The 25,233-nt window shown below is 40.0% G+C and overlaps 2 protein-coding genes across 4 annotated transcripts; both read right to left on the reverse strand.

The window, feature by feature from the left end:
- Positions 1 to 1,931: 1,931 nt before the first annotated feature.
- calb2a (calbindin 2a) lies at positions 1,932 to 15,999 on the reverse strand. Its single transcript, XM_037254001.1, has 11 exons — positions 15,698 to 15,999; positions 10,418 to 10,494; positions 10,239 to 10,328; positions 8,879 to 8,959; positions 6,818 to 6,874; positions 4,926 to 5,003; positions 4,022 to 4,077; positions 3,897 to 3,936; positions 3,744 to 3,797; positions 2,579 to 2,650; positions 1,932 to 2,402 (listed from the first exon to the last, which is right to left on the reverse strand). Exons 1-11 carry the CDS (start codon positions 15,786 to 15,788, stop codon positions 2,286 to 2,288), a joined length of 813 nt encoding a protein of 270 aa, XP_037109896.1. The 5' UTR covers positions 15,789 to 15,999; the 3' UTR covers positions 1,932 to 2,285.
- A 3,709-nt stretch (positions 16,000 to 19,708) lies between these two features.
- On the reverse strand, positions 19,709 to 25,229 carry pnp6 (purine nucleoside phosphorylase 6). Of its 3 annotated transcripts, XM_037255063.1 has the most exons (7): positions 25,076 to 25,229; positions 22,769 to 22,938; positions 22,569 to 22,672; positions 21,503 to 21,678; positions 20,602 to 20,792; positions 20,083 to 20,292; positions 19,709 to 20,023 (listed from the first exon to the last, which is right to left on the reverse strand). In XM_037255063.1, exons 1-6 carry the CDS (start codon positions 25,093 to 25,095, stop codon positions 20,096 to 20,098), a joined length of 858 nt encoding a protein of 285 aa, XP_037110958.1. In that variant the 5' UTR covers positions 25,096 to 25,229; the 3' UTR covers positions 19,709 to 20,023; positions 20,083 to 20,095. The 3 variants fall into 3 exon arrangements, with proteins under 3 accessions (XP_037110958.1, XP_037110957.1, XP_037110959.1); XM_037255062.1 differs by having other exon boundaries at positions 19,709 to 20,292; XM_037255064.1 differs by having other exon boundaries at positions 19,709 to 20,292; positions 25,082 to 25,226.
- Between the last annotated feature and the right edge of the window lie 4 nt (positions 25,230 to 25,233).

The following is a 25,233-nucleotide window of genomic DNA, read 5'->3' on the forward strand; positions in this document are numbered from 1 at the left end:
ATCATAAAAGAAATTTGATTAATCAAACATAACACAAATAAAAACAAAGTGCAGTTTTGTAAGGAATGGGGGAAAAAAAGGAAAACAGGAAACTTCGACTGAAGTCAGACAGCCAGCGAAGAGCCGATTTTTAGTGCATCGAGATTGATGCATCTCAGTCCGAACTGCTTCAAACACACGAATCTGTTTTGGGTGTCTGTTTCGTCACTCTACGCAACGCAAGAATTGAAGTGCGGAATGGTAAAGAATGGAGAACATTGAAGAAAATGAAACAGCAGTCCCTGGAAAGAGGAGGAAACGCATTGCTAGCGGCATACAAGTGACGCTCAAGGGTACATTCCAAACAAGTTCTTTTATGAAAGTATGCGTGGCTGCTGTCGCAAGTATGACATCGAACACTGCATGCTGGACGTCTTTGGGTCAACAATCTGTCAGATGGGTCAGTAATGTCTGGACAGAGTCAAATCCAATTTGTTCACTTACCCGTAGAGACAGCCAGCCCTAAAATTTGGATATGAGGAGGAATCAGATTTAATTTCACAGTCTCAAATTTAAAACTAAGTCTTAAAGTTTTTTTTAGAGTTTCCCTAGAATCTCTGCATGCTCCCGTGAGCGTGATCTTTTAGTGTGAGGTGGTAACCTCCGATGTGTTAGGTCAGTTTTGTCCTAGTCTTGGCCTGAAGACAATATTAAACATGCTTGATATTATCTTCGTGGTCGGTCATGTGACACAACCAACAGATGAGCTTGAACAAAATCGTAAAAAGAAAATATTGATAACAATCCTGAGAGAGTTATGAACGCAGGGGAAACACCGGCGAAAACGTGACTCGACCGTCAGAAAGAGCAGCTGTGGCTGTGGTGCCAATATTCCAGCCTCCCTCCAACAAACCCTTCTTCTCTTGGATGTAATTATGGGCTATCATGCAAGGTTTGCAGGATTGACAGTTACAAGTGCTGCCGTAGTTCAGACTCTAGTGGCTATCAAGTTTCATCCACACGCAAAATGGTACCTAATTTGAGATCGGGTGAAAACTGTTGTAGGCTTGTTAAAAGGATGGAGTGATGCAACTGTTGCCGTAGTGTGGTGGCTATCAAGGTTCCTTCACCCGAGAGGGCACCTGGTTTGAGACTGGGTAAAATCTGCTCTCGAGCTTTTGTGCAAATTTTGGCTCCTAAATATAAAATGGTCTTTGCAGTTTTCATTGCGTAGTTGTCATCACATTTGCTTCACGTGTGAAATGTCTCCTCTTCAAAACAAGGCCTGCTGCCTTTTTTTCTTTTACAAATTACATAATTCAAACCGGCTGCTGAATTCTTCCCAGTGATGGACATTTTATTTCATTTCTGTGTCACATTAAAACTTTAATGGTTCTAACTAATTAATGTGGGTTTTCCTCTGCACCACTCAAGATGGAAGGTCGTTTTCCTGCTGTATAATTTAGACTTTAAAAGTATTTTCAAATAAATTACACGGTATTTACTAGAAATGTAATACAGCAATATCATCTAAAGGTGATCTTTATTTTGTGCTGTTTTATGAAAGCTCCAGAGCAAAAAAAATATATATCTTGCTTCATTTAGTACATGTTCATAATTTACCTGTCTGCATTTTGTTGTATCAATTTATTTCCATACAAATTAACTATTAGAAATCGATTTATAAAAATGTGTTGTTCTGTGCATTATCCAGATATATTTGAGCAAGGCACCTAAATTGTCCAAGGGCTCCCGGGAACGTTGGCTACTCTCCTTTGTGTCACTTTTTTTTTTTTGCTTGGTACCTATATTTTTGTGTAATACAAATTTAAACACAGAAGGTCAAATCTCTGACACTGTTGAAATGATAAATGGGACAAAGTAAAGACGGTGTAGACAAGCACTCACAGTAAAATAGGAAAGGATATGTAAAGACAAACAGTAATTAAAAATGAAGTCATGTTGAGGCATTTTATTGAGATTTCCAATTAACACTATTGGCCAAAAACCAACATTGCAATTCCAAACATATCATGGCATTAAGTTAAGACTTCAAATTGAATATTCAGACTTGCTAGAGGATTAAGAAAAGATCACCTTAGGGGTGAGAGGTCAGGTTGCAGAAGGGTGGAGAAAATCTAAATAGTGCCAATGGTTCATTTCATTTGGAATTAGCTTTGGGAGAAGATGGGAGGTCCGGCGCATGCACCTGGTGTTTTGATGCCAGGCAGCAGGAAGGGAATGTTCTACTGGGGGAGCAGGGGAGGCGGCAGACATAATCATACACAACAAGAAAGCATCAGGAATCATTGAATTGGCTCCCTGCAGAGGACGATCTCAAGCTCTCCACGGTAGAGCTTCCCGCCATCAGACAAGCTCATGATGCTCTGCTTGTAGTCTTTCAGGTTCTTCAAGTCTGCCTCCTGGAGGACAATAAATGAACGGTTACATATAATTGAGTCCGCAATGGTTAAGGTGCAACTCCTGTCACCAACAAAAGATGATTCTTTCAATGTGTTCCCAGGATGAATAGTTCATTTTAAGGTTCTGAGGATATTGTATATTATATTTGCCAGTTTCTGCTGGACTCTTGTCTTACCGTCTTGTTTGTCAGGCAAAGGTCTCGTAGCAGGGCGTCCAACTCGAGTTCATCAATGTAGCCATTCCCATCCTGAAAAAAAGGCAGCAGAAACGCATGTGACGCTTGATTAGCTGCCTTCATAGCATTTTGAAATACGTAACATGTCTATTTAAGAACTGTAAGCAGTTATTTCTTTCGACACTCAATGGACATAGTATATTCAAGATATTGTCATTAATATATTAAGATGTATATCTTACAGACATAAGGTAAGTTATAAATGGTTTCTGAACCAAAACGATTTTCCCAACTGAGGCATCTATTTTCAGTTTATTTTGTTTCAAGAATTGAAAGAATCTGCATGCATTTCTTTTGTTTTGCAAAGATCTTTGTCAATTCTTGACTGAACTGTCCTAGATCTTGGAAAAACGAAACCTTTCTACCGTATTTTCCGGACTATAAGGCGCACCTTCAATGAATGGCCCATTTTAAAACTTTGTCCTTATATAAGGCGCTCCGGACTATAAGGCGCACCATTAATGCATCATGTCAGATTTTTAATCCAAATCAAATCAATCTCCATTTTATCTTTTTTATTTCCACTTCAGACGCAACAAATTACTTTATAATCACAAAATAATGATCCATAGTCTTTTTGATTCATGATTCATAGTCTTCAGCGGGCCACTTATGATTGATTTCATGACACAATGCTTCGGGCCAGTTTAAATTGAGGAATTTGGTCCATATATAAGGCGCACTGGACTATAAGGCTTTGAGGTCAGGTTTTGAGGAAATGTTAGGTTTTTAGGTGCGCCTTATAGTCCGGAAAATACGGTAGTTTGAGGAGACATTTGGTCAAGCAGAGAACCGTGAGAAATCGAAGCAATGTGTGAAGCGCTCGACTTCATCGTGTGCTGTTACGCACTTGCGACTTAATGTGGAGCTCTTGCTGTGAGCCTTGTTAAGGCTGAACTGACTAGACACACCATGGAAACACTGGCAGCAGCGGTCTGTGCTCCTGAAGCAGCACTTACATCAGAATGATGACATTAATTACTCAGCATTTGGCCCTAGGCACGCACGGTCATCGATTCACACTCCACCTTGAGTCTGCGTTTGCTCTATGATTGTTTTAATGGCCTGCTCCAGAAATACATTACAATTTTGATCCATAATATACCTTGTCGTAGTATGTGAAGATTGCATTGAACTGCTCACTGGTCAGCTTGACACCCTTTAAAAATAAAAAAGATTCTCTCACTTAAAGGTCAAAATTAATGATCTAATAAGATACATCATAGAGGCCTGTTTCTATTTATGTGCTGTACCCTACCTGGAATTTGAGCAAGAAATTCTCCTGAACAGGTAGAAGTCTGAGAGAAAGGTCAAATTCATCAATGATGCAGACAATGGGTTTCAACCTAAACGTTACCCGAGGGAAGTGAAATTGCACATTACCTTGCCATCTCTGAAAGGCCCAGTTTTCCATCTCCATTCAGATCAAACATCCTGAGCTACAAAAGCAAAGCAAAGCAGTAATGGGAAGAGGCAGAGGCGAACGAGAAAGGCAGCTTATTCATAGGCTAATGCCATTCGCATAATATTTCAGTGAGCAATAGAAAAATGGATTGCAGTGACGGTAAGTCGAACTTTTCAAATTGCATCTACAACTTTGTACAGGGCAATGAAGGGACAACCTTATAGTTTCTCCAAGGTGAGTGGGGAAATTAAATGTATTAGAGAGGATATTACTTGGAATTAATTTTGTAATGTTTCTCAAATTTCTGCCCACATAACACTGACGGAAATGTTGAAAAGATCGTCTTTAATGCTTTTAATTTCTGCAGTCATTTTATTGGAAGGAAATCAAGCTGAAGAATATCTTTAATAGTCAATCGTTCTCACACATTTAATTACTTTTCAAATGCCACACTCATCGCCAAAGTTGGTAGTTGTTCTCAAGCTGAACCTTAGAGTGAAGCCATGTATAAGCAACCTGCTTCACCAAATCAGGTCAGGTCACCTTTGGGGCTTCCAAGAACTAGCAGATGTTAGAACATCTGGCTTGGAAACATTCAAGCTGCAGGACACGAGCCGCCCAGACCACTCAGGCGCAAAATGGGGGTTCCCGGAGTAAAATTACACAAAACATCACCTTTCGTCGGTCAAGACTTTGCAAGTCTGTGTTAACTACGGACTTTAATTTAAATAAAAATAAGTTAAACTCTACATCACTAACCCAAATATTTTTTATACCTCCTCTTCTCCAAATGATATTAATAGGCAAACATACAATCCACGTAAAATAAATATGAATGTGTGTTTATTTGTGAGAGCTATTGCACATGGGAAAGCGACTTACTATGGTATGTGTGTACTCGTTAAGCTTCTGCTCGTCGTAGTGTCTGTTCGCCTTCTTCAAGAGGTCCGACAGAAAGCCCTGAGCGCACACACAAAAACATAGTGTCCGGTAATATACTGTAGGGCTTACTTCTTTATTGTCACATTCAAATTATATTTGAGTGAACCACTCAAGTCTTTAATCGCTACAGAAAAGTAAAAAAAGGCTTTGTATTTTTTTATTTGAGGGAAAACAGACATGAAATACTTTAATTTAATGATACTATTATTAGAAAAGAATAATGTGCAAAAAAGGTAAAAGTGCGAAGGTATTCAATCGAAAATCCCCCCATAAAACTAAAACAGACATAATTAGGTGAATTAATTAATAGTTATTTACCCTCCCAACCCGAGTCACATTTTCACATCTCATGCCTACAAGCTCATTTACATTTTTAAAAAAAGCATTGGTGGACCAACACCTAATTTGCACTTGGAAATGTGATCCCATAACAACAAACAGCTTATGTAACCAAGTGGTGACCCTGTTTCTCCCACTGTTTGGCACTTTGCATAACAAAATTTAAGAAAATGTTTTCCACAAGGTGGATGGTAGAAAGTACCGAATTTTGACTCACCTGAAAACAAAACATAAATCACAACATGGCCTCACAAGTCCAGCATGTGCCAAACAAGAGATACCGTATTGGCCCGAATATAAGACGGTGTTTTTTGCGTTGAAATAAGACTGAAAAAGTGAGGGTCGTCTTACATTCGGGGTCTAGACATTATACCCATTCACAACGCTAGATGGCGCCAGATATCATCAAAGCCAATGCTGAACTTAACTCCCCAGGCCAAAGCGAACCCCTGTCACGAAGAAGAAAAACAAAAATAGCGGTAGCAGTTTGCATTATTTTATTGCAATGTTTTTCCTTATTCAGATTTGTTTCAAGACTACAGTTACAGTTAGACTTTACTTTGTTGGTTAATGCAGTTATTGCAATTTTGTTGTTTTATCACAGTAGATTGGTTTATTTACATTTCAAAAACCAGAAGTGATTGCACTTTAGTTTACGTATTTAAATGTTCAGATATTAAGATGTGATAGACAGTTTTTGCATGATTTGAATGAGGCAAAAAGTATTTTTTCAAACTTGAGTCTTAAAAAAGGGGGTCATCTTATAATCAGGGACGTCTCATATTAGGGCCAATACGGTACATGTAGAGTGGCGGTGTTGGCTGAATGTGAAGGGGCTGCCGATAAGAAGACGGCGTTTTTCGCAGGAATATTGATCAAGCTCTGCAACAGTTTCAAAACATGCCTTTACATGGAAGGTTGTCTAAAATTTAGTGTACGCTTTGTCACTAAATTGCGCCGGGGGCTCAACAGCCGAATCTTCCGGAACGCCTGGTGATGATGAGTCTACTAAGACGAACACATAAATGTAGGAGATATTTTCTGTAAAGTGCTTTCCTCTCTTTTTATTGGTGTGCACGAGTTATCAGCTAGACTGTAACACAAAAGAGGCCATCACAAATGCATATAAATCAAAACACATATTTGTAGGCCAGTAAGGGAAGCAAAATGAAAGAAAAAATAATAAGCAAACATAATATAAAGAAATGATAAACATATCTATACTATTGGTCAGTCCAAATGTGTGGGTGTTAGTTTTATAAAATATTGACCAGTGTTGAACGTGGCTTGCTCTGTTTGACAATAGAATGTAAATGGTTGAACAAACATGCAGTTTTTGAAAAGTGATCATCTTGGAGGTTTGAGGGGGAAGGGACAAAACCAAATAAAAAATGATCATTTGTGTTTTTGTTATGGTTGCAAACAGCGTTTAATGCCTTTTCCACCACTAAAGGTGCTGTTGCTGGGTAATTTTATTAAAATCTCATTCAAACCTTCAATTCGTTGGCTTCGATGTAGCCACTGCGATCTGTATCGTATCGTCGCCATGCCTGAAAAAAATGGGAAAAAGAACAAAACATTTTTTTACTTCCAGCAGAGTGCGTTAAAGAAACTGCGAAGAAACATCGTTCCAACCGGAAAAAGACAAACTCTATCTTCAACCATAGCTAAAGGAAAAAAGGGACAGAAAGATACAAGGCAAGGCAAAGACATTCATTTTAATGAATGTTTGAATTCAGTAGCTGTCCACGTCCAAAGGACTCCTTGTCAAAGATAGATGGCCCCCTCCCCCCTTTCTCCTCTCCCCTCCTCCCCGTCACTCTCTTTCTCGTTTCCTTGGCTCTGCAGAGAACAGTTAGCAGTGGTGTTATATATTATACATGACCCTGAAAATAGAAGGTCCTGCTTTCTCATGCTAACCCTTTAAAATCTCTTTGCTCACTTCCTTCCCGACACACCCTTCAACAAAGACCAATGAATCCGACATTCCCGTTTTATGTTCTCAAACTCTGTCTCTCAGCTTCCCATCGACATTTCATTAAGTTTCCTCTGTGACTGTTTGCAGTCATCCATTGATTGTATCCTTCAGGCATTCTCCTTTGACCTTCTCTCATTTCATTATTTCCTGTGAATGACATCGGGGAGAAGGACATATTTCCCCCCCCATGCATGCAATTGGTTCTTAATTAGCTACGTTCTTTTATTGCTGCAAAATGTAAAATCTGCCCCAGTGTTATCTTCAGCAGGGATTTGGTAGATATTTATATTCTATGAAGCTTTCAACACTCTGAGGACAGTTTTGTGTTACTTCTACCATCATTCATAATTTATACTCCAAATAGTACCGAAGGTCTTTTATGCAAACCTGAAACTGTTAAATCGATTTTTTTAAAATATATTTTCTGTAAATAAACGTTTACTGAAATGACTGTAGCTTATGCCCAGTAAATATGCTGTCCCTTCACCGGAGAAATCTTTTTTTTTTCATTGCTGTGCTAATAATGTTTCAGGGCTCACATGTTTTGCATGGAGCATCTGGTGGAGATTTGGCAGTCACACCAATATTTGCATCGCCTTCTTTACATGTTTGAACTCAAAACATGACAGGAACTGACTTCACTGTGCATAAAAGATTGGGATTTGTTTGCTGTATTTGATAACCTTGCCTCAGGCCTCTTTAATAAAGAATACATCTACATACCACCCTTTCTTTCTGTTTACACAAATGCCAAAAGCTGATTAGCTTCATCTTGTGTTCCAGCCAGGTCAGAACAGAATCTGATGATTGTGAGGCAAAAGACTGTGAGTTCTCCACCATGAGGAAAATGTTATGTTCCCTTTACATTTTAGGGGCTCCATGTAGTCATCACTGAACATAAACGATTTTTAAAAATTTAAAGTTATGATTGACTTGGATGAGGACTATTTGCAGGCAAAGTCTCTCGTTCTCTGGGTGAGAACTTGAAGCTATGAAAGTGTTTCATAATTAATTATACGTCATGTTTCAGTGCACACAGCAAGTCGCTCGTTGACACAGTTAACCAGCAGTACATTGGAAAGCCAGGAACATACGCACTCTTACATCGGGCTTTCATGGCAAAGGAGGCTTCAAGCCAAATCTTGTGGAGACAAAGCAGCATAAGATAAGAATGATAATGAAATAATATAAATCAAATAAATAAATAAATATCAATTAAATAGGGCGTCACAGTGGGGTACTACTTAGCACGTCCGCCTCACAGTTCAGAGGTTATGGGTTCGATTCCATCTCCAGCCCTCCCTATGTGGAGTTTGCATGTTCTCCCTGAGCCTGCGTGGGTTTCCCCCAGGAACTCCGGTTTCCTCCCACATCCCAAAAACATGCATGGTAGGCCGATTGAGCGCTCCATGGATGGTTGTCTGACTCCATGTGCCCTGCGATTGGCTGGCAACTAGTTCAGGGTGTCCCCCGCCTACTGCCCGATGACTGTTGGGATAGGCTCCAGCACGCCAGCGACCCCCACGGGGACAAGCGGTACAAATAATGGATGGATGGATAAATAAAAAATGCTTACCGCCATGAACTCAGCACTGGAACTCACAAATTGTCTGAAGCAAAGCAAAAAGTTCTCTTCAGTGGGAAGAATCTGGGCCAGCTACAAAGATAGAATGACACACAACCAGAAGAGATAAGAACAAAAGATAGAGGAGTCAAACCTCCTATGCAATCGCAGCTGTGAAACATTTTGACGGCAACGTTGCAGATGGATAACACCTCCATGAAAATTATAACTTGTAGATGCCCAAGGTAAATCTTTTTTTACTCATGATTTTGCATGTTCTGGGGTCACCACAAGAGCGCTCAATAAAATCATCAACCTAGGATTAGCAAAAGAAATGTATATCCTTGAACCACAGATGTTAGATCACTGGGTGGGAGAGTCTGGTGCTGGTCTAAACTGCTTCAATGATTATCTCAAGGACAGGAAGTTAATTTGTTGAAATTGGAGTCTCAATCCTGATTTCCCTATTCTTCAATCTTTAGGTCGGAGAGTACACAACTATTGAGTGACCTATCGCAAATATGCAGATGACTCACAGATCTATGGCTTACTGACGGCAGGTGGACAAGGTCCTATAGATTCTCTCTCCTACCGTATTGAACAGATCAGAACATAACTGAAATCATTACTTCTGGCCCACGGAAACAAAGAGAAGTGTTATCAGTCACATTGAGTTGTTCTGTAATCAAGTGAGAACCTTAGAGATGGACTTCAACCTGAATTTCACCACATATTGAATCACTAACCTCATTATTTCCAAAATCAAAGAAGTCATGTCTAAAGATGACTTAGAGAGACAAATTCATTGCATTTGTCTCCAGCAGGTTAGACTACTGTAACAGCCTGCTGACAGTAAAATCTGGAACAGTCTTCCAGCAGTGTGAGACAGTCCAGGACTCTGACAATGTTCTAAACTAGACCAAAAGCAATTCTTTGAGCAACTGAGGGTCCCATTTTCATGCCCAGCGCACATCTAATGCAAAGCATGGTCTGGAGTATTCTTTCTTTTGGTATTTCGTAAATGCATGCAGTATGAAACGTATGTTTGTGCCGTCGTGGGCGTGAACACAGCCCACTTGCTTCCCTGCCAATGGAGGCGTCTCATCTCAATTTCTTTGAATTCAGCACTTAGGAGATCGATACGCAAAAAGGACATTTATAAGACACTGCAAGGAAAATTATACTCGCGGATGATGTAAAGTTGGCCAGGGCGATCACCAGAGGTGGGACGGAACAGACGGAAGCCCATTGTGCTGACAAAAGGCGATGGATGACAAAGTTCTAAAAGTCACTTTGCATGTCTAACATGCCATTTTCATTTTCAGTGCAAAGTTCTAGGTAGAATAATAACAAGCATACACCCACTTCTTACCTCTGACATCTCAATTCTTCCATCTTTGTTCTTGTCGAACTTCTGCATGAAGTCCTTCATCTTTTCTCTGAATGTTGGTTTTGAAGGGTCCTACAAATATCCAACATACATAATTAAGTAAACATAAAATGTGAGTAAAAACGCACAGAATATTTTGAATGACTGCCTACGTGACTCACCACGCCAGCTCCCCTCCGGGCTGATTCCAGCTCCCGAAAGAAGTTCTCCAACTCCTTTCCTTCGATATAACCATTGCCTTTTAGAGAAATGGGACACAAACACACACATTTGGAGACTTTCAACTTTAATTTAAGAGGTTCCACCCAAATCGAGCATTTACCATAGCAGTCACACCAAACAGAGAACTTCAATAATCAGGCGCCCAAATGGACTTGACAAGTGTGATACTTGTAAATATAATAATAATAGGACAGCACGGTGGCGCACTGGTTAGCACGCCCGTCTCACAGTTCAGAGGCTGCGAGTTCCACCTCCAGCCCACCCTGTGTGGAGTATGCATGTTCTCCCCGTGCCTGTGTGTGCGCTTGGGGGGGGGGTTGAAGGCACTGGAGAAGTCCAGGAAGAGAATCCTTGTCCAGGTGAGAGTGGACTTGGTGAAGTAGGTAGAGAGCGGCATCCAACTCTCCCATACCTGGCTGGTATTATTATTATTATTGTTATTATTAATATTCTTATTGCTATTAATAACTAACCAATAAAATATAATTATTAATATTATTTATCATTTTTTCCATTATTGATTGTATTCGTAGTATTATCTTTTTTTATCCTCTTATACCTGAATTGTATTGCATTAGTCCATTCTGGAAGTCATTCGTAGAGCATGGGTCTCTGTTTTCCTCCAGGACGTAGGAAATTTTGAATCTTATTTTTGTTTTTTAGTCTGAGATGTGAAAAGCATGACTGCATCATTTTGCTGACTTGAGGATCAAAGGTCAGCACCATATTGTAGATAACTCCCAGATTGCGGGCTTCAATCGGGAAGGACCATTTTTTCTTGTGAGACAATCATATAATATCATTATGTTTATTCCGGTATTATAAACTGAGAAATGTAAATGCCATATTTAAATTCTGCACTTCAATCACATCCTGACTTTTATTGAATTTCAAACACATTCCAGTCCCTTATAAAGTAAAAATGCTAAATACTAATACCGTCCAAATACTTTGGATCAAACTGTATGCTTTTTCTGACAAAAGCTTTTTATTCATGCAGCTGCCCCCTCTCGTGTGCATGCTGGTACTGATTTAAACACGAGCCTTTCAGCTGTCACACGCTTCCTTCCCTTCTTAACCTTTTAAATAACGTAATGCCAATACTGAGAAGCTAATTATGGAAAAACAGCTTCTAGGATTTTGAACACGATGAGTCAGAGGCGACTTCTCTTATAAGAGAGGTATCCTTTCACCAAGTAATGTATACGTGATGTGTGCAAACATTTTTTACCAAGCCCATCAAATGACTGGACAGATGGCTCCAAACGACTTGACTAGCTACTTCTGTAAAGCCCTGGAAGGCAGCACTGCCTCATTTAACATTAACAATGATTATCATGCCATCTACTTCCGCTCCTCTTCCTCAAACTCATCAACTCGCTCTCTCATCTTCTCCGCCTCCATTCTATTGACATTTAGCAGCTTTGTTCTATACAGAGACATTTTGTTTGCGCGTGTGTGAGTGTGCGTGCGTGTGTGTGTGCATGCGTTTGTGTGTTGGTCTGTAGGGACATGTATGTGTGCCTTAGTGATGTTATCACAACTCATAAATGCTTGCTCCTGCTGCTTCCATAAGTAGGACAGCCATCCCGCTATGAAGCTTCTCTCCTGTAGGTCTCACTGACATTTAGCTCTCTAGGGAGAAATGACCTCTGAAACAATTAGTGCAAGTACATGGTGAGTAAATACAAGGGAAGTGGTGTAAAATGTCAATAGGAATGATTTAATGAATGCATTTCTCCAGGGAGTCATCACATGTGCAATTGAAAAAGAAAATCAACCACAATAGACTGATTTATCACAGTTTTTTGTTTAAGTTTGCATATGGAAATGTTAATTCCCAAGATTTACTATAAATAGTTTCTGGTTTATCTCAGAGCTGCAGTGTACGATACGTTGCATGCTGATTACTGGTGCAAAGTAGACTATGATGATCTCTTTGCAGTGATTTTCAGTACATACGCTTTTATATTGATCTCTAAAAATGTTATACAGGGTGTGCAAATGAAAATGGGATGGTATTAATGCTTGACTTCAATTATATTTCAGATCATTTAATTAAATGTTAAATAAAAAACTTTTTTACGGTACTGGGCAATTGTACAATGAGTGTCTGAAAGTCTTGAATCTATAGTTTCCTTCTTGGAAAATGATCAATCTTTCGATTTAGGCTTCTTTACAAGTCTTGCTGCATTAACTTTTGTCATCAGTAGGTGAAGAGCAGGTTCTTTTTTTATATATTTTTGAGGCAGGTGAAATTTAAACTCATGTTCTACAATCTATCAGATCTTTTCACTTCAAATCCATTTTGGAGGATACATTTCCAGCCGTCCATCTATTTTCCGAACTGCTTATCCTCACGAGGCTCGCGGACATGCTCGGGCCTATCCCAGCTGTCTTTTGGGCGGTAGGCACCCTGAACCAGTCACCAGGGAACAAACAGACAAACAATCATTCACACTCACAATCACACCAATGACAATTTGGAGTGTTTAATCGTCCTACCATGCATGTCTTTGAAATGTGGGAGGAAACTGAAACACCCAGAAGAAAATTCATAAAGGCATGGGGATAACATGGAAATAACACGGTGCTGGACTCAACCCCCGCACCTCTGAACTGCGAGGTGGGCCAGTGTGCTACCCGCCGTGATGCCGACAGGCAAAGTCACAACCACAAATACTTCCTGTGCCTATTTGTACAAATGTGACGAATAATACTCTACATCACAGGTGTCAAACTCGAGGCCCGGGGGCCGGATACGGCCCGCCACATCATTTTAAGTGGCCCGCGAAGACAAATTGTGCATCAAATTTGTGTGTCATTACTAGAATTGCAAATTGTCTTCACTTTTAATATCTTTTTTCTTTAAATATGTGACCAGGTTTTACTCGTCTGATTTGAAAACGAGTTATTTGTCAGTTTGTTTTGTAGCTGTTACTGTTTATAATATGAGGTGCTCATACATTTATTTGGGTAGACAGTCATAATGGCCCTTCGAAAGAAGCTATGACGACAATGCGGCCCGCGAAAAAAATGAGTTTGACACCCCTGCATGGACCGCATACTTCGTATGCCAATTATTTTATTACATACATGTAAATTATAGAAACTGTAAACCTTGGCGCTTGCGCTCTGCTCAGTAAAACTCAAAACTTTCAATTCTGCAACAGCCTGTCAGTTAAAAGGTTTGCAAAACCACTTTATCCCTACACTAGTGTACACAGCAGCGTATTGCATCACACATCCCAAGAGATGCTTTTTAAGTCGCCTTACTCTTGCTTGAGTTTCTTATTCTAAAACGCTTGGAACGGTAAGCAGTATTAAATGCATTTTCAAGGGTATGTCAAGAACATTTGGCATTCAAAGGAATTTGCAATCTAGCCATTTCAAATGTTTAGTGTAGGTGATTTTGATTCATATTCAATATTATATAGGCAGCTTCACAAAAAGTGTTGCCAGCAAATGTTCTATAATTAGGAGGAGGGAGTGCAGGGGATATTTTCCAAAAATGCTTTGAACAGAATAAATAAATAAATAAATAAATAAATAAATAAATAAATAAATAAATAAATAAGTAAATAAATAAACTGACAGATACAGCGAAGAAAGATGAGAAGGACACAGCACAGAGGAGCTGCAAGACGCAGGCGCAATTCAGAAGAGATTTGATCCTGCACCGACAGGGTAATATAAGTGGTTCCGTCATCTCTGGAAGCATCACCTCCCGTGTATTTTAAACTTCAAACTCAGTGATGTTTGCACAATCTGATCAAACAAATTAGCTCTCCATTCTTTCTGCTGACCAAGAAGACACTCCCAGTAATGAGGGAAGAACTCACATACTGCATCCAAGTGTGTTGATGCAATGGCCACATTTGATTAGCAAAGTAGCTGCAAAGGACAATATGTAAAAAAAGGACTCCAAAACCAAAGCAGTGGTGATGGCAGAGTAGGCTATACAGCTCCTCATTCCACCTTCATTTCTCTGTGGAATAACTTAAAGCAAATGAGCAGGCATCGTCAAAAAAAGACCGCATCAGGGCAGGGCAGATATAAAGCAGCTTGAAATGGCTTACATCATTTTCAGTAGCGTGTGTGAGGATGTTGACTGGTTCAGAAATTAGCATAACGTTAAACTTACAGTAATCAAATAGGAGATAATCACATAACTGAATAAAAAATTGTCTGTGTGATGTGAGTTGCAGAAATATTTAGTGATCTAGTAATCTCTCATGTTTCGCCGGGGTTGCGTTCCGAAAAGAACCCATGATACGCGAAATCCGTGAAACCTTTATATTTTTACCATTATTACAAACCCCATGGGGACGGACGGTACAGAAAATGGATGGATACATGTGTAACATTGAAACAAAAGAACAAAACTTGTTTTCAGGCCCCAGCATTTGTTTAACAAAGAGAAATAAATGCTTTCTTACAAATAACTACAGTAATATAATAATAATTTTAATCATCAATATTAAATATGTACTATATAGCAGGACAAATTGCGACTCACTATATATATATATATATATATATATATATATATATATATATATATATATATATATATATATATATATATATAAAGAGAGAGAGGGAGAGAGAGATCTGTCCCGTGTCCAATTGATCACGCACACGCGCGGAAGAAGGGGGTGGGGGAGGAGAGGATGAAGTACGACAGTGATAATTCCATGCTGACAGAAACTGATCAATAAAACCTATAGTAGGGAGCTGTTTGTTTTTTTTACTGAATAAAGCTGTCACCTGACACTGCACTTATTGACAAAACGTCGACAATCATGCTTATTAATGGAAACGGAAACTGCAAATTAATTAATGTCTCTCAAAAGTATTCACTTTGGTTCTTTACGGTTATTTACAATACTGCCTATTTACATGATTGTTGAAAAGCGTCTTGCTTTATTTGAGATTTTACTCAGTAATTGCGCGTTTATTATTGAGCATGTGCGGTAGTCTTCCCTTCTCATTCGTCATTCTTACTAAGTATTGATTCTGAATCTATGTGTTGGAAATAAAATAAACAAATTAATGCAATGAACACTTTGACTTTCCCTTCTTTCGCTTCATAACGGCTTGCATGATGTATTTACATTCTTCACGCTTTTTATTCCATCACCCTCTTAACAGTCCTTCAAAAGTCCGCAGTTGAAGCCAAATAAAAAATAACGTAACTTGGAATAAAACAGCCTCACCGTCGGCATCAAAATGCTTCCAGATGTCGATGAACTGGGACGCGGTGACTTCGGCCAGGTGCAGGTGAGGAGGCTGCGCTTTGTTGGCCATGATGCTCTGCGGATATCCACACGTCTCAAGTCCGCTGTTAACTTTTCTGTGGCTCTTGTCAAACTGGAGCTTCGGACGCACAGTGGCGTGCTGCCGCTCACGCGCTGCTTTTTAACTCCGTTCTGACCGCTAGGGGAGCATTTTGCACCTACAATATCTAATCGCATCCATTCTCTGAGCGTGCGCTCAATGTATTCCTTGCAGCGTGTTTTCTTGCTGCTGTGCATCTGTGTGTGCTCGCGCGCGTGTTTACGCGCGTGTGTTTGCCAATGTGTGTGAAGCTTCACAGACATTAATTAAAACTCACACACTAATCACATTCACCACATTGCCTCCAGCAAGCAGTGATTAGCCCACATAAGAAATATAAATTGTGGAGAGAGAGAGAGAGAGAGAGAGGGGGGGGGGTAATTTAGCATCCACTATTTACTGAAATAAAATGACTGCTTAGGACCCATGATACAAACAAAGGCAAGTTGTTGGGGTACACACGCCTAACTTGTGTGCAGGCAGCGTGGGATCCATTCTCGCTCAGTAGCAGTCTGCAAGTGGGTGTGGCTGGTTGTTTGTCTCTATATGTGCTCTACGACTAGTTGGCGACCAGTTCAGGGTGTAGTCTGCCTTTTGCCCGTTGTCAGGTGGGATAAGCTCCTGCACCCCCACGACCCTGAATAGGTTAAGCTGAGTTGAAAATGGCTGGACGCTTGGACAAACTACATAACATCCGTTCCGAGAAGCATTTTTTTAATTGGGTAGATCCTGTAGAAGGCATCTTCTCTGTACTTCAGCAGACATCATTGTGTCAATACGAGGGCTGCGGACTTGCCCCGTCTTGCTGCAGCCAATGAGACTCCTACTGTTACCTCTGACTACAGGTGTAAAAACGCTTCACATCACCCACAATGTCTGAAAAATGCGTCCAATCATATGCGTCCCCTTCAACCTGTGAAAATATAAAATTAATTAACCCAATATTTTGAATTTCATGCACATTAATTGTGAACTTCTTTCTATGAAGACAATGCATATTGCCAAAACAAAGCTGTGCATCCTTTCATGAAGATCACGCTTTCACAAGTGGGTACAAATTCCGCACATGAAGGTCAATGTTGATTAGGTCATCCTAGAAAAACATTTCAAGAAGCAAATAGTTTTTTGGGGGGGGTCATCACACATGTCAGGAATTGCCACTGGGTTTTTTTTTTTTTAGGAATTACCATCATACACACACACACACACACACACACACACACACACACACACACACACACACACACACGCACACCTACACACACACAAACACATGCACAAACACACGCACGCACGCACGCACACACACGCACACACACACACAAATGCACACACAGATACAAATGCACGCTAACACACAAATGCACGCTCACACACAAATGCACGCTCACACACAAATGCACACACATGCACACACACGCGCACACACACACTCAAAGTTTATAATTTTAATTCCATTTCCTAACTAGATGTATTGTGTATTTGTTTTTAAAATACTGTATTTAATATTTCTTACGAAACAAGCTTGATTTTGCCACTCTGGCATGTAAAGGAATTAGTCAATGTACTTTGACTATATATCCTTGCGCTTTCATTTTCTGCTTGGCTATAATAACTCAAAGCTCTGCTTACTTTATTTTGTTTGTCTTCTTGAGAAGATATGGAATAAGCACATTTTTAGAAATGCTGAAGTCGGTTTTTTTTTTAAAGCTAAAGCCGAGTTTTTTTTTTCTTGTGCAAGTGAGCTTCCCAACAGAATGTGGCATGTTTTGTTACCACACCGTTTCATGCTCTTTGTCAGAGGTAAACAGTATTGAATGAATGCTGATGTCACCAAATGGAAACAAGCCAGTCAACATAAATCAATTAAAGAGAGAAAAAAAGTGTACCATCATGTTCATAAAAAATTCTTTGCTCAACTTGATCTTGCACAAAGGCAAAGCAGTAATTTTTCAGCTTCAAACTGCAAACAGTGCTTAGATCCACCCTCTGGTGGGGAGTCACTTTCAGTTAAGCTTGGAAAAGTCACTTTCACAAAATTGGGGGAGCGCTAGGTCAGAATGCCCTCAGGCACATGACTGTGCGTGTGGAGTCAGCAAAGGTGTCCCCCTCTATTTGCTCATCCCATCAGTCCCCAATAATCAATACAAGGGCATTGTACACTCTTGGCTAATGACCAGCCTATGCAGATTTGCAAGGATAATAAATGTTCATCTCTTTGCTCAACTTTCTATCTGCATTTCTGCTTCTTATCCTCCAATTTCTACTTCTTTGATTCCAAGTCGATATTTTTAGAATGAAAGCTGCAAGGCGTTTACAAGGTCTGTGTGAGGAAACCATCCAGTCATATACAAGTGTTATATGTGATGCCTTGGCTTATTTGTATTAATATTTCAGCTCCGCAGTGGGACACAACTCTGCAGGCTGTATGTAAATGAATAATGTAACAGAAAATAGTCATTTCCTTTCCTCTAAATCTCCCACTGTCTTTTTGTAGAAGGTGTGTTTACATAAGGTTTGACTTTCGACGTGTGTGGCCGCGGAACTACTGTCTCGAGCACCATTCCAATGCCAAAAAGTAAGTGTAGTAAATTTGGTTGGCTTCACTGATTACCGTTAGCTAACACAAACATTTCAAATAATTAGACACATACTTGATTGAATGCTGGGTGAAGTGGTCACTGTGGTGTGAGTTTGTCGATATCTTTACAAATGCAAACAATATTTAACAAGTCTTTTCAATTGTAGTGTGATCGTTCACTGAATCATGTCACATCAGTATTTTGAATTATGATATCATTTGTCTCAGTTTGAGCATGTCAGGGTCCGGGAGTTTTCTCTGTTGTTCACAGGTGGCGTCCATGAGCAGGGTGGCTGAGGATCCATATGTGATCTGATCTGAATCCGTTAAGGGGAGGCTCTTAAGGAGCTTGCAGCCAGCAGATCCTAGCCTGAGTGTTTGCCACTGTTAGTTACCTCCATGCCCTCATATACATGCTTGGTGTACCCTGCTCGCTGCATCACCTGGCACTCCGGTCTGCCCGTTCGACCTCCGCCGCATTCTTATCGAGCCAAGATCTATTGCTTCTCCTGGATCCCTCGCTGACTTCCTGACAGATTCCACTCCTCCCTGGCAGCACTCACTCCACCTTCGGACGACCAGTTCTGTTGCTCCTGTCCCGGACCCTCAGCTCAGCTATTTCCTCCCCACCTCAATAAACATTTAAAGAGCTCCTCAGTCTCCTGAGTGTGTTCTGCATGTGGGCCAAAAAAAACGGACAAAAACGATGACAGAGCAATGGACCAGCATCCAAATGTGTATATATAATAAATGCAGCATTTCATATGAAATGATGATACATGGGGTATAAAAAGTTTTTCATTGTGACGTTCCCCTTAAAGATTCCCATTTGCATAATGCAATACAAATGGTCCAAACAGTGGAATGCTGATAAAGGCTTTTCTCGCTCTAATGATTAGAACGGTCAAAGGAACCTGACAGCAGGTACCAAATCAGATGTGATTGAAAACTGCAAGACACGTCATCCTGATATTTCACTGCTGTGGTCTCTTGGTCTAAAATTATATCTAAATTGCATGTATGGGAGAAATAGCCTTGTACATCACTGCTGATTGAGAGCTTTGACTTCAGCTCTTCAAATATACAATATACAGTGAAACAGTCAATTTAACCGACTAACCAAGATTTGTCTGTAGCCTAAAAACACCAAATAGAGTGTTGTTTTGTATCTTTGTGGCATAAAAGCATCCAGGGTAATCCAAAATCATTGTAAATAAAAGTAAATAAAATACACTCAAAATGTTGACAATGGCATTGACAATATTGAAAATCAACAATGATGATCAGAAACCACCACAACAAAGATGCATGAATTGGTGTTCTTAGTTATGAATTTATTCAGCATTCACTCTTATATGCAGATTTTCCTTATCAAAAATAATTGCATGGTGTGAATTAAAACAAAACCATAAGGCTTATTTTCATTGTGACTTAATGAGAATCCAAAAGGAGCACCAAAAGTTATATAACTGGTATATCTGGTATTGTCATTTTTTGTGTCTCGTCAATTATCTGCCAAATATAATTACACTGTGGGCCAGATTTAGCCCGAGGGCCAGAGTTTGACACCCAGGGGTATGTGCTTCTTATTTCATGTTTCAGTTTGTCACCACTTACTTGAATCCCATCTAACTGAACAACTGGGGTGACTATGAATAAGTACCCTTAGGTTTCCAGCAGATTTGGACTGAAGTTGCTAGATCTTGGTGACAAGATGTCTTACAAGCCTTTGGAGATCTTTTGCACGAAGACTGCTGGTCGCTAGCACCTCCGCATGGTTTGCTTTCTCATGACTGTCATAATCTGTCACAACCTTATTGGTGATCAATGAGAGACCCAGGACACGCAAGCCACAATGACGAGCCACCACTACTTCTGGGACTGTGCTCATACCTAAAAGATAGAAGTGAAAAGAAGTAAGATGTACAACAAAATACAGCATTTACTACATGTGATTTAACCTTCTGTTTATGTTATCCCTGTTATACAGTATCGGGATGTACATCATACTGTACATGTGCATGATGTGTGCAGCCTCAATGTTTTAAGGAACATCACAAGGCAGCCGAATCGAAACTTTCTGATTACAAAAAGAACAATAATCCCACTTCATTTAAAATGCATGAAACCGTACTGCATTGTGAGTGTAATTTGTTTTTCACTTTTTATCGTTTCTCTTTTGAGGAGAGTATCTCCACTTACCAACAGCATCCGCCCCAAATTTCTGCAGGACCTTGCACTCCGCGATGGTCTCAAATGATGGTCCAGCTACCATACAGTAAACGCCTTCCTGCATGAAACTGCCACATTTCTGTTCTTGTCCTGTCCGAATGGCCAAAGCCCTCAGGTTCCGGTCATAGGCATCTGACATGGAAGGGAAACGCACTCCAAACCTGAGGACGAGGCATATGGATAAGATAGAGAAAACGAGAGGCTGTACAGGTACGATTCCGAGAAAAAAAGAAGACATTGCGTGCTTTTATTAAACCCGTTGCACGCCGATCAATGCAACTTAACTGAACTCACACCTGGCATTTGACACTAGAACACATGCCTCCTGCCATGCCATAGAAAATCTGCTACTCCTGGTTTCATCCATCTATCCATCATCTGCACCGCTTGTCCCCACGGGGGTCACGGCCTATCTCAACTGTCATCGGGCAGTAGGCGGGGGACACCATGAACCGGTTGCCAACCAATCACAGGGCACACAGAGACGAACCACCATACGCACTCGCACCTACGGGCAATTTGGAGTGCTCAATTAGCCTACCATGCATGTTTTTTGGGATGTTGGAGGAAACCCGAAGTGCCCGGAGAAAACCCACGCAGGCACGGGGTGATCATGCAAACTCCACACACAGTGAAACCGAACCTGCACCCTCTGAACTGTGAGGAGGACGTCCTAACCAGTGCGCCACTGTGCCGCCTTGTACCACAAACATAATGCCGTATTTTTCAGGAAAGCAGCATGTTTCCTTTATATATTTTAATAACACGAAGAAAGGACAGTTGAGCAGCATTTTGTCACATTACTTCGTCTCTTTTGGGTGGGCCTTAAAAATATTACAAACTGGAGATTATATTGGATGTTGAGTGTTACCTGTCTTCATTGTGCCCAACCAATGGGCTCTGGCCAGCAAAACCGGGCAAGTTGATATGATCTTTAATGACCATAATATCCCCCACATTGTAGCTGCCATTGAGTCCACCTGCTGCATTTGTCACAATCAGAGTTTCCACACCCAGCAGGGAGAAGACTCGCACAGGGAACGTCACCTACAGTCACAAATATTGTGCATTATAATTAATGTATTGTTTTCAATATGTTCAGAATGTTCCATTATTACTTGATCAACGTCTGACAAATATAGATACAAATATATATGTGTGTGGCATCACTGAGGGTTGCATTGATATCTACGAAGTGGATATTTCTTTTTTAACAATACTTTAGAAGACGATGAGCGACCCTTAATGAGTGAGTCCTGATGTTTTGTCATCATCGTTTATTTTCTCACTTGAATGAAAGGGGAGAAATCAGTCAACAAATAAACAAACAAACAAATAAATAAATAAATAAAAATAAATAATAATAATAATAATAATAAATAAATACATATGTGCAGGGGATGTTGCAGGGCCAGCAAAAACATTTAACATTTTGCTTCAAATCAGGATGCAGCCAGAACTTCAAGACTGTTCTCATCCTTCATTGTGGCTGAAAACCCTTTGACTGCTTCACGTATATGAACTCTATGTTGAACATCTGTCATCTATTCTTCGTAATGTTTGCTTAGTTGGCTATCTTGGATTACCCGTGTCATAATGGGACAAAGAGCAAAATCTGTCTAAAGTCCTAACTGGGTGATACCAAAACTGTCATATTATATACTTTATAACTTCTGTTTATTATATAGAATATGAAACTGGGTTTTATGATTGTCTTTATGTGAATAGGCTTATCACAACTGGTGATAAAATTAAACCATAATACAATCTCAACAATGTTACAAAGGTCAATCCAATGCTGACACAAATGAAAAGCATCTTCTCATCTCCAGCTGATCTTTCAGCACAATTTTACAATTCTCTCTAGGTGGAACACCAACCAAATGCAGCAGTTTGTAAAATCTATGAATTTCCATAAAACCTGATAGAGTTCTTACACTGTGTAGGCTGTGGCCTTCGTAGAAGTGGAATCGACCCTGCATGCAGACACACTCCCGGCCCTGGAGCTTCCCGAAAACCAGTTGTCCGGCATGACCTACCACTGAACAGAGCATAAAAAGTAGAAACACCAACTGAGTTTTCCTCTGACACATTTCTGCTAAAATGTCAAATGAAAGCAAAAAAAATCAAAAGGTACCAGTGCTAGTTGGGAAACCCGGGATGTCCTTATATGGGAAAACCATTTTATCCTCTATTAAGTCAGCCAAATCGCCCAGGCCTGACCCACAAATGATGGCAACTCGGGGCTTGTCCTTGATGCGGGACAGCAGCCAGTCGGCAGTCCCTTTGCAGTCATCATAACTGGATCTTAAAGTCAAATGAATTATAATGATTAATGCCAAAGGACACATTTTCAATATAAGCTATGTACAGTAAACAAGGCAAGAGGAAAAACACATCCATACAAAAATAAACAAAATAAAGAGGTAAGAATGATAATGCAGTGACCAAGCCCTTGCCCTCGATTTTTCACGGCGAATCCTTGTCATGATCAGTAAACACATGTTAAGCCCCACCCTCATGATATGGCACAGGCTGAAATCTTTTGTAGTTTAGATCGGCCTGTGGATTTAGGATAACTACTTTAATTAGGACAAATTCTCTTAGGTAAGTGCAAGCCATGGAATTCACAAGGGTCAACTCCCTGTTCAATTCTTGGGATGGATCCATTTAAGACTTTTTTGTGCATCCTCTCATCATAGACTTGTCCACTGAATTTCATGTCCATCAATGAAACTGCTGCCTGGCTCTATGTGAATGACTTAGTACTTTGCATACATTAGAAGATGCGGATTTACAACCACTGGAATGTTTCGGGGCATGCCTAGGCCCTCCAAAATGGCAACGAATGGAAGAATAATGAAAAAGACAGTGTTTCCGAGAGCGCCTTTGCACTTGCCTGGTTCTTTGGCCCTGAATATTTGACTGAGGGCATTAGTAATACAATCAAGACTTGTATGATGACTCGTTCATAATGTTCATTTCATGCTACAAAGTACTTCCTCTGTTATTTGAATGCATTCTTGGAAGAGAGTCTAATTGTTTAAAGGCATTTTCCTCATTTGGTTTAGGATGACAAGCTATTGCGACACATACAAGAAAGTGATTAAATAGATTGTCATTTGCAGAGGTTGCCCTTCACGTTTATCCCAAGTGTTAATGGCAGCATTGTACACACTACGCTGAATCATCAGACTGTTGTAATTGATAACTGCACTGCCTTCATTTTAGATGCCAGCATTCTCTTTCGTCTGTGATTCATATACTCAGAATTGATCCAAGCAGCTATGCTTATCGTCTGTTTGAAGTTCAAAACTGCAAAGATCAGTGTGCTTACAAGTGAGTCATTTGTTTCATTGCGCTTTATTTGCTGGCCGGCCAGTTCGGCAGCACACAGATGATTCACCTTGAGGCAACACAAAAGTGAAACTGTAGTGATAAGATAGTTTGCTAGTTTGCTCAATAAATTATTCAACGACAGTAACACAGTCAAATTAAAGATTAGCCAACATGAGTAAGCAAAACAAGAAGTAGTTAAAAGCACTTAAAAAAGAAGAACAGAAAATATACTGTAAGACAGGGTTTTCCTAACTTTTTGACTAAAAAAAATTTTAATTGGCATCACATCAAAACACAGTTAAAACAATTCGTACACTCCATATTTAATTATTAAATGAAATATTTAGCCCCGTACCACCCCATGTAAATGATTTATTAGGCAATACGTTTTTTGGTTTTCTTAAAAAGTAAAAAAAAAAAGTTTTTTTTAAACAGATGAAACAAATGAACCTTTATTGTTTTGTTTTGTTTTGTTTTGTTTTGTTTTGTTTTGTTTTGTTTTGTTTTGTTTTGTTTTGTTTTGTCTTGTTGTGTTTTGTTTCCCCCAAAATGTTGCTGGCTAAATTGTCCTTGGGGGGGCTGTCCCATAACTTTTTTTGTGATTAAAAATGTTAGCAATGGTCCAGTAAAAGTTGGAAAACACTCCGCAAGGTGATTTACAGTTTATAAAAACTAAAGGGTATTTTGACGTCAGAGCTGGGGAGTGGGCCTGGAGCTCTCCGTGGTGCTGTCAGTTATCCCCGCTTTCAGCGCTCGGCTCAACTCGGCGAGTCACCGCTTGCGCGGTTGGCAAGATATGATACTTTCAGTGGACCAGAAAGTTAAAACGAACCTGTTTCACAACGGTAAAAAATACCGGGTACATATTTTTGCAAGCCATTCGACTTAATTGTGCTGCCTGTTGGCAGAGATCGATCCTCCAGGCTGATCCGAAATTGTTGCCTTGGCGACATCACGACGGTGCATAAAACGTGAACGTAAATAGGATCAAAATTTACGTCATATGTCAAATCTGTTATTTTTAGGTGAGCTGATCAATTGTGTATTGACTGATTTGTTCCTTAAGCTTCACCGGTCTTACATTTAAGCGCCTCACGGTTCCTACCTTGACAACGGCACTTCCATGTCCTCTGGATGAGCTGGACCAATCGATCGTCTGGAGGCAATTTGTTTTTTTTGTTGCTTTTTTTTACTTTGATTGTTTGCGTTGTTATGTTTAGTTAAACGGTCGCGCCGACTTTCATTTCCAGTCTTTAAGAGGAG

Source organism: Syngnathus acus, chromosome 6 (assembly GCF_901709675.1).
Source record: "Syngnathus acus chromosome 6, fSynAcu1.2, whole genome shotgun sequence".
Taxonomy (NCBI): Eukaryota; Metazoa; Chordata; class Actinopteri; order Syngnathiformes; family Syngnathidae; genus Syngnathus; species Syngnathus acus.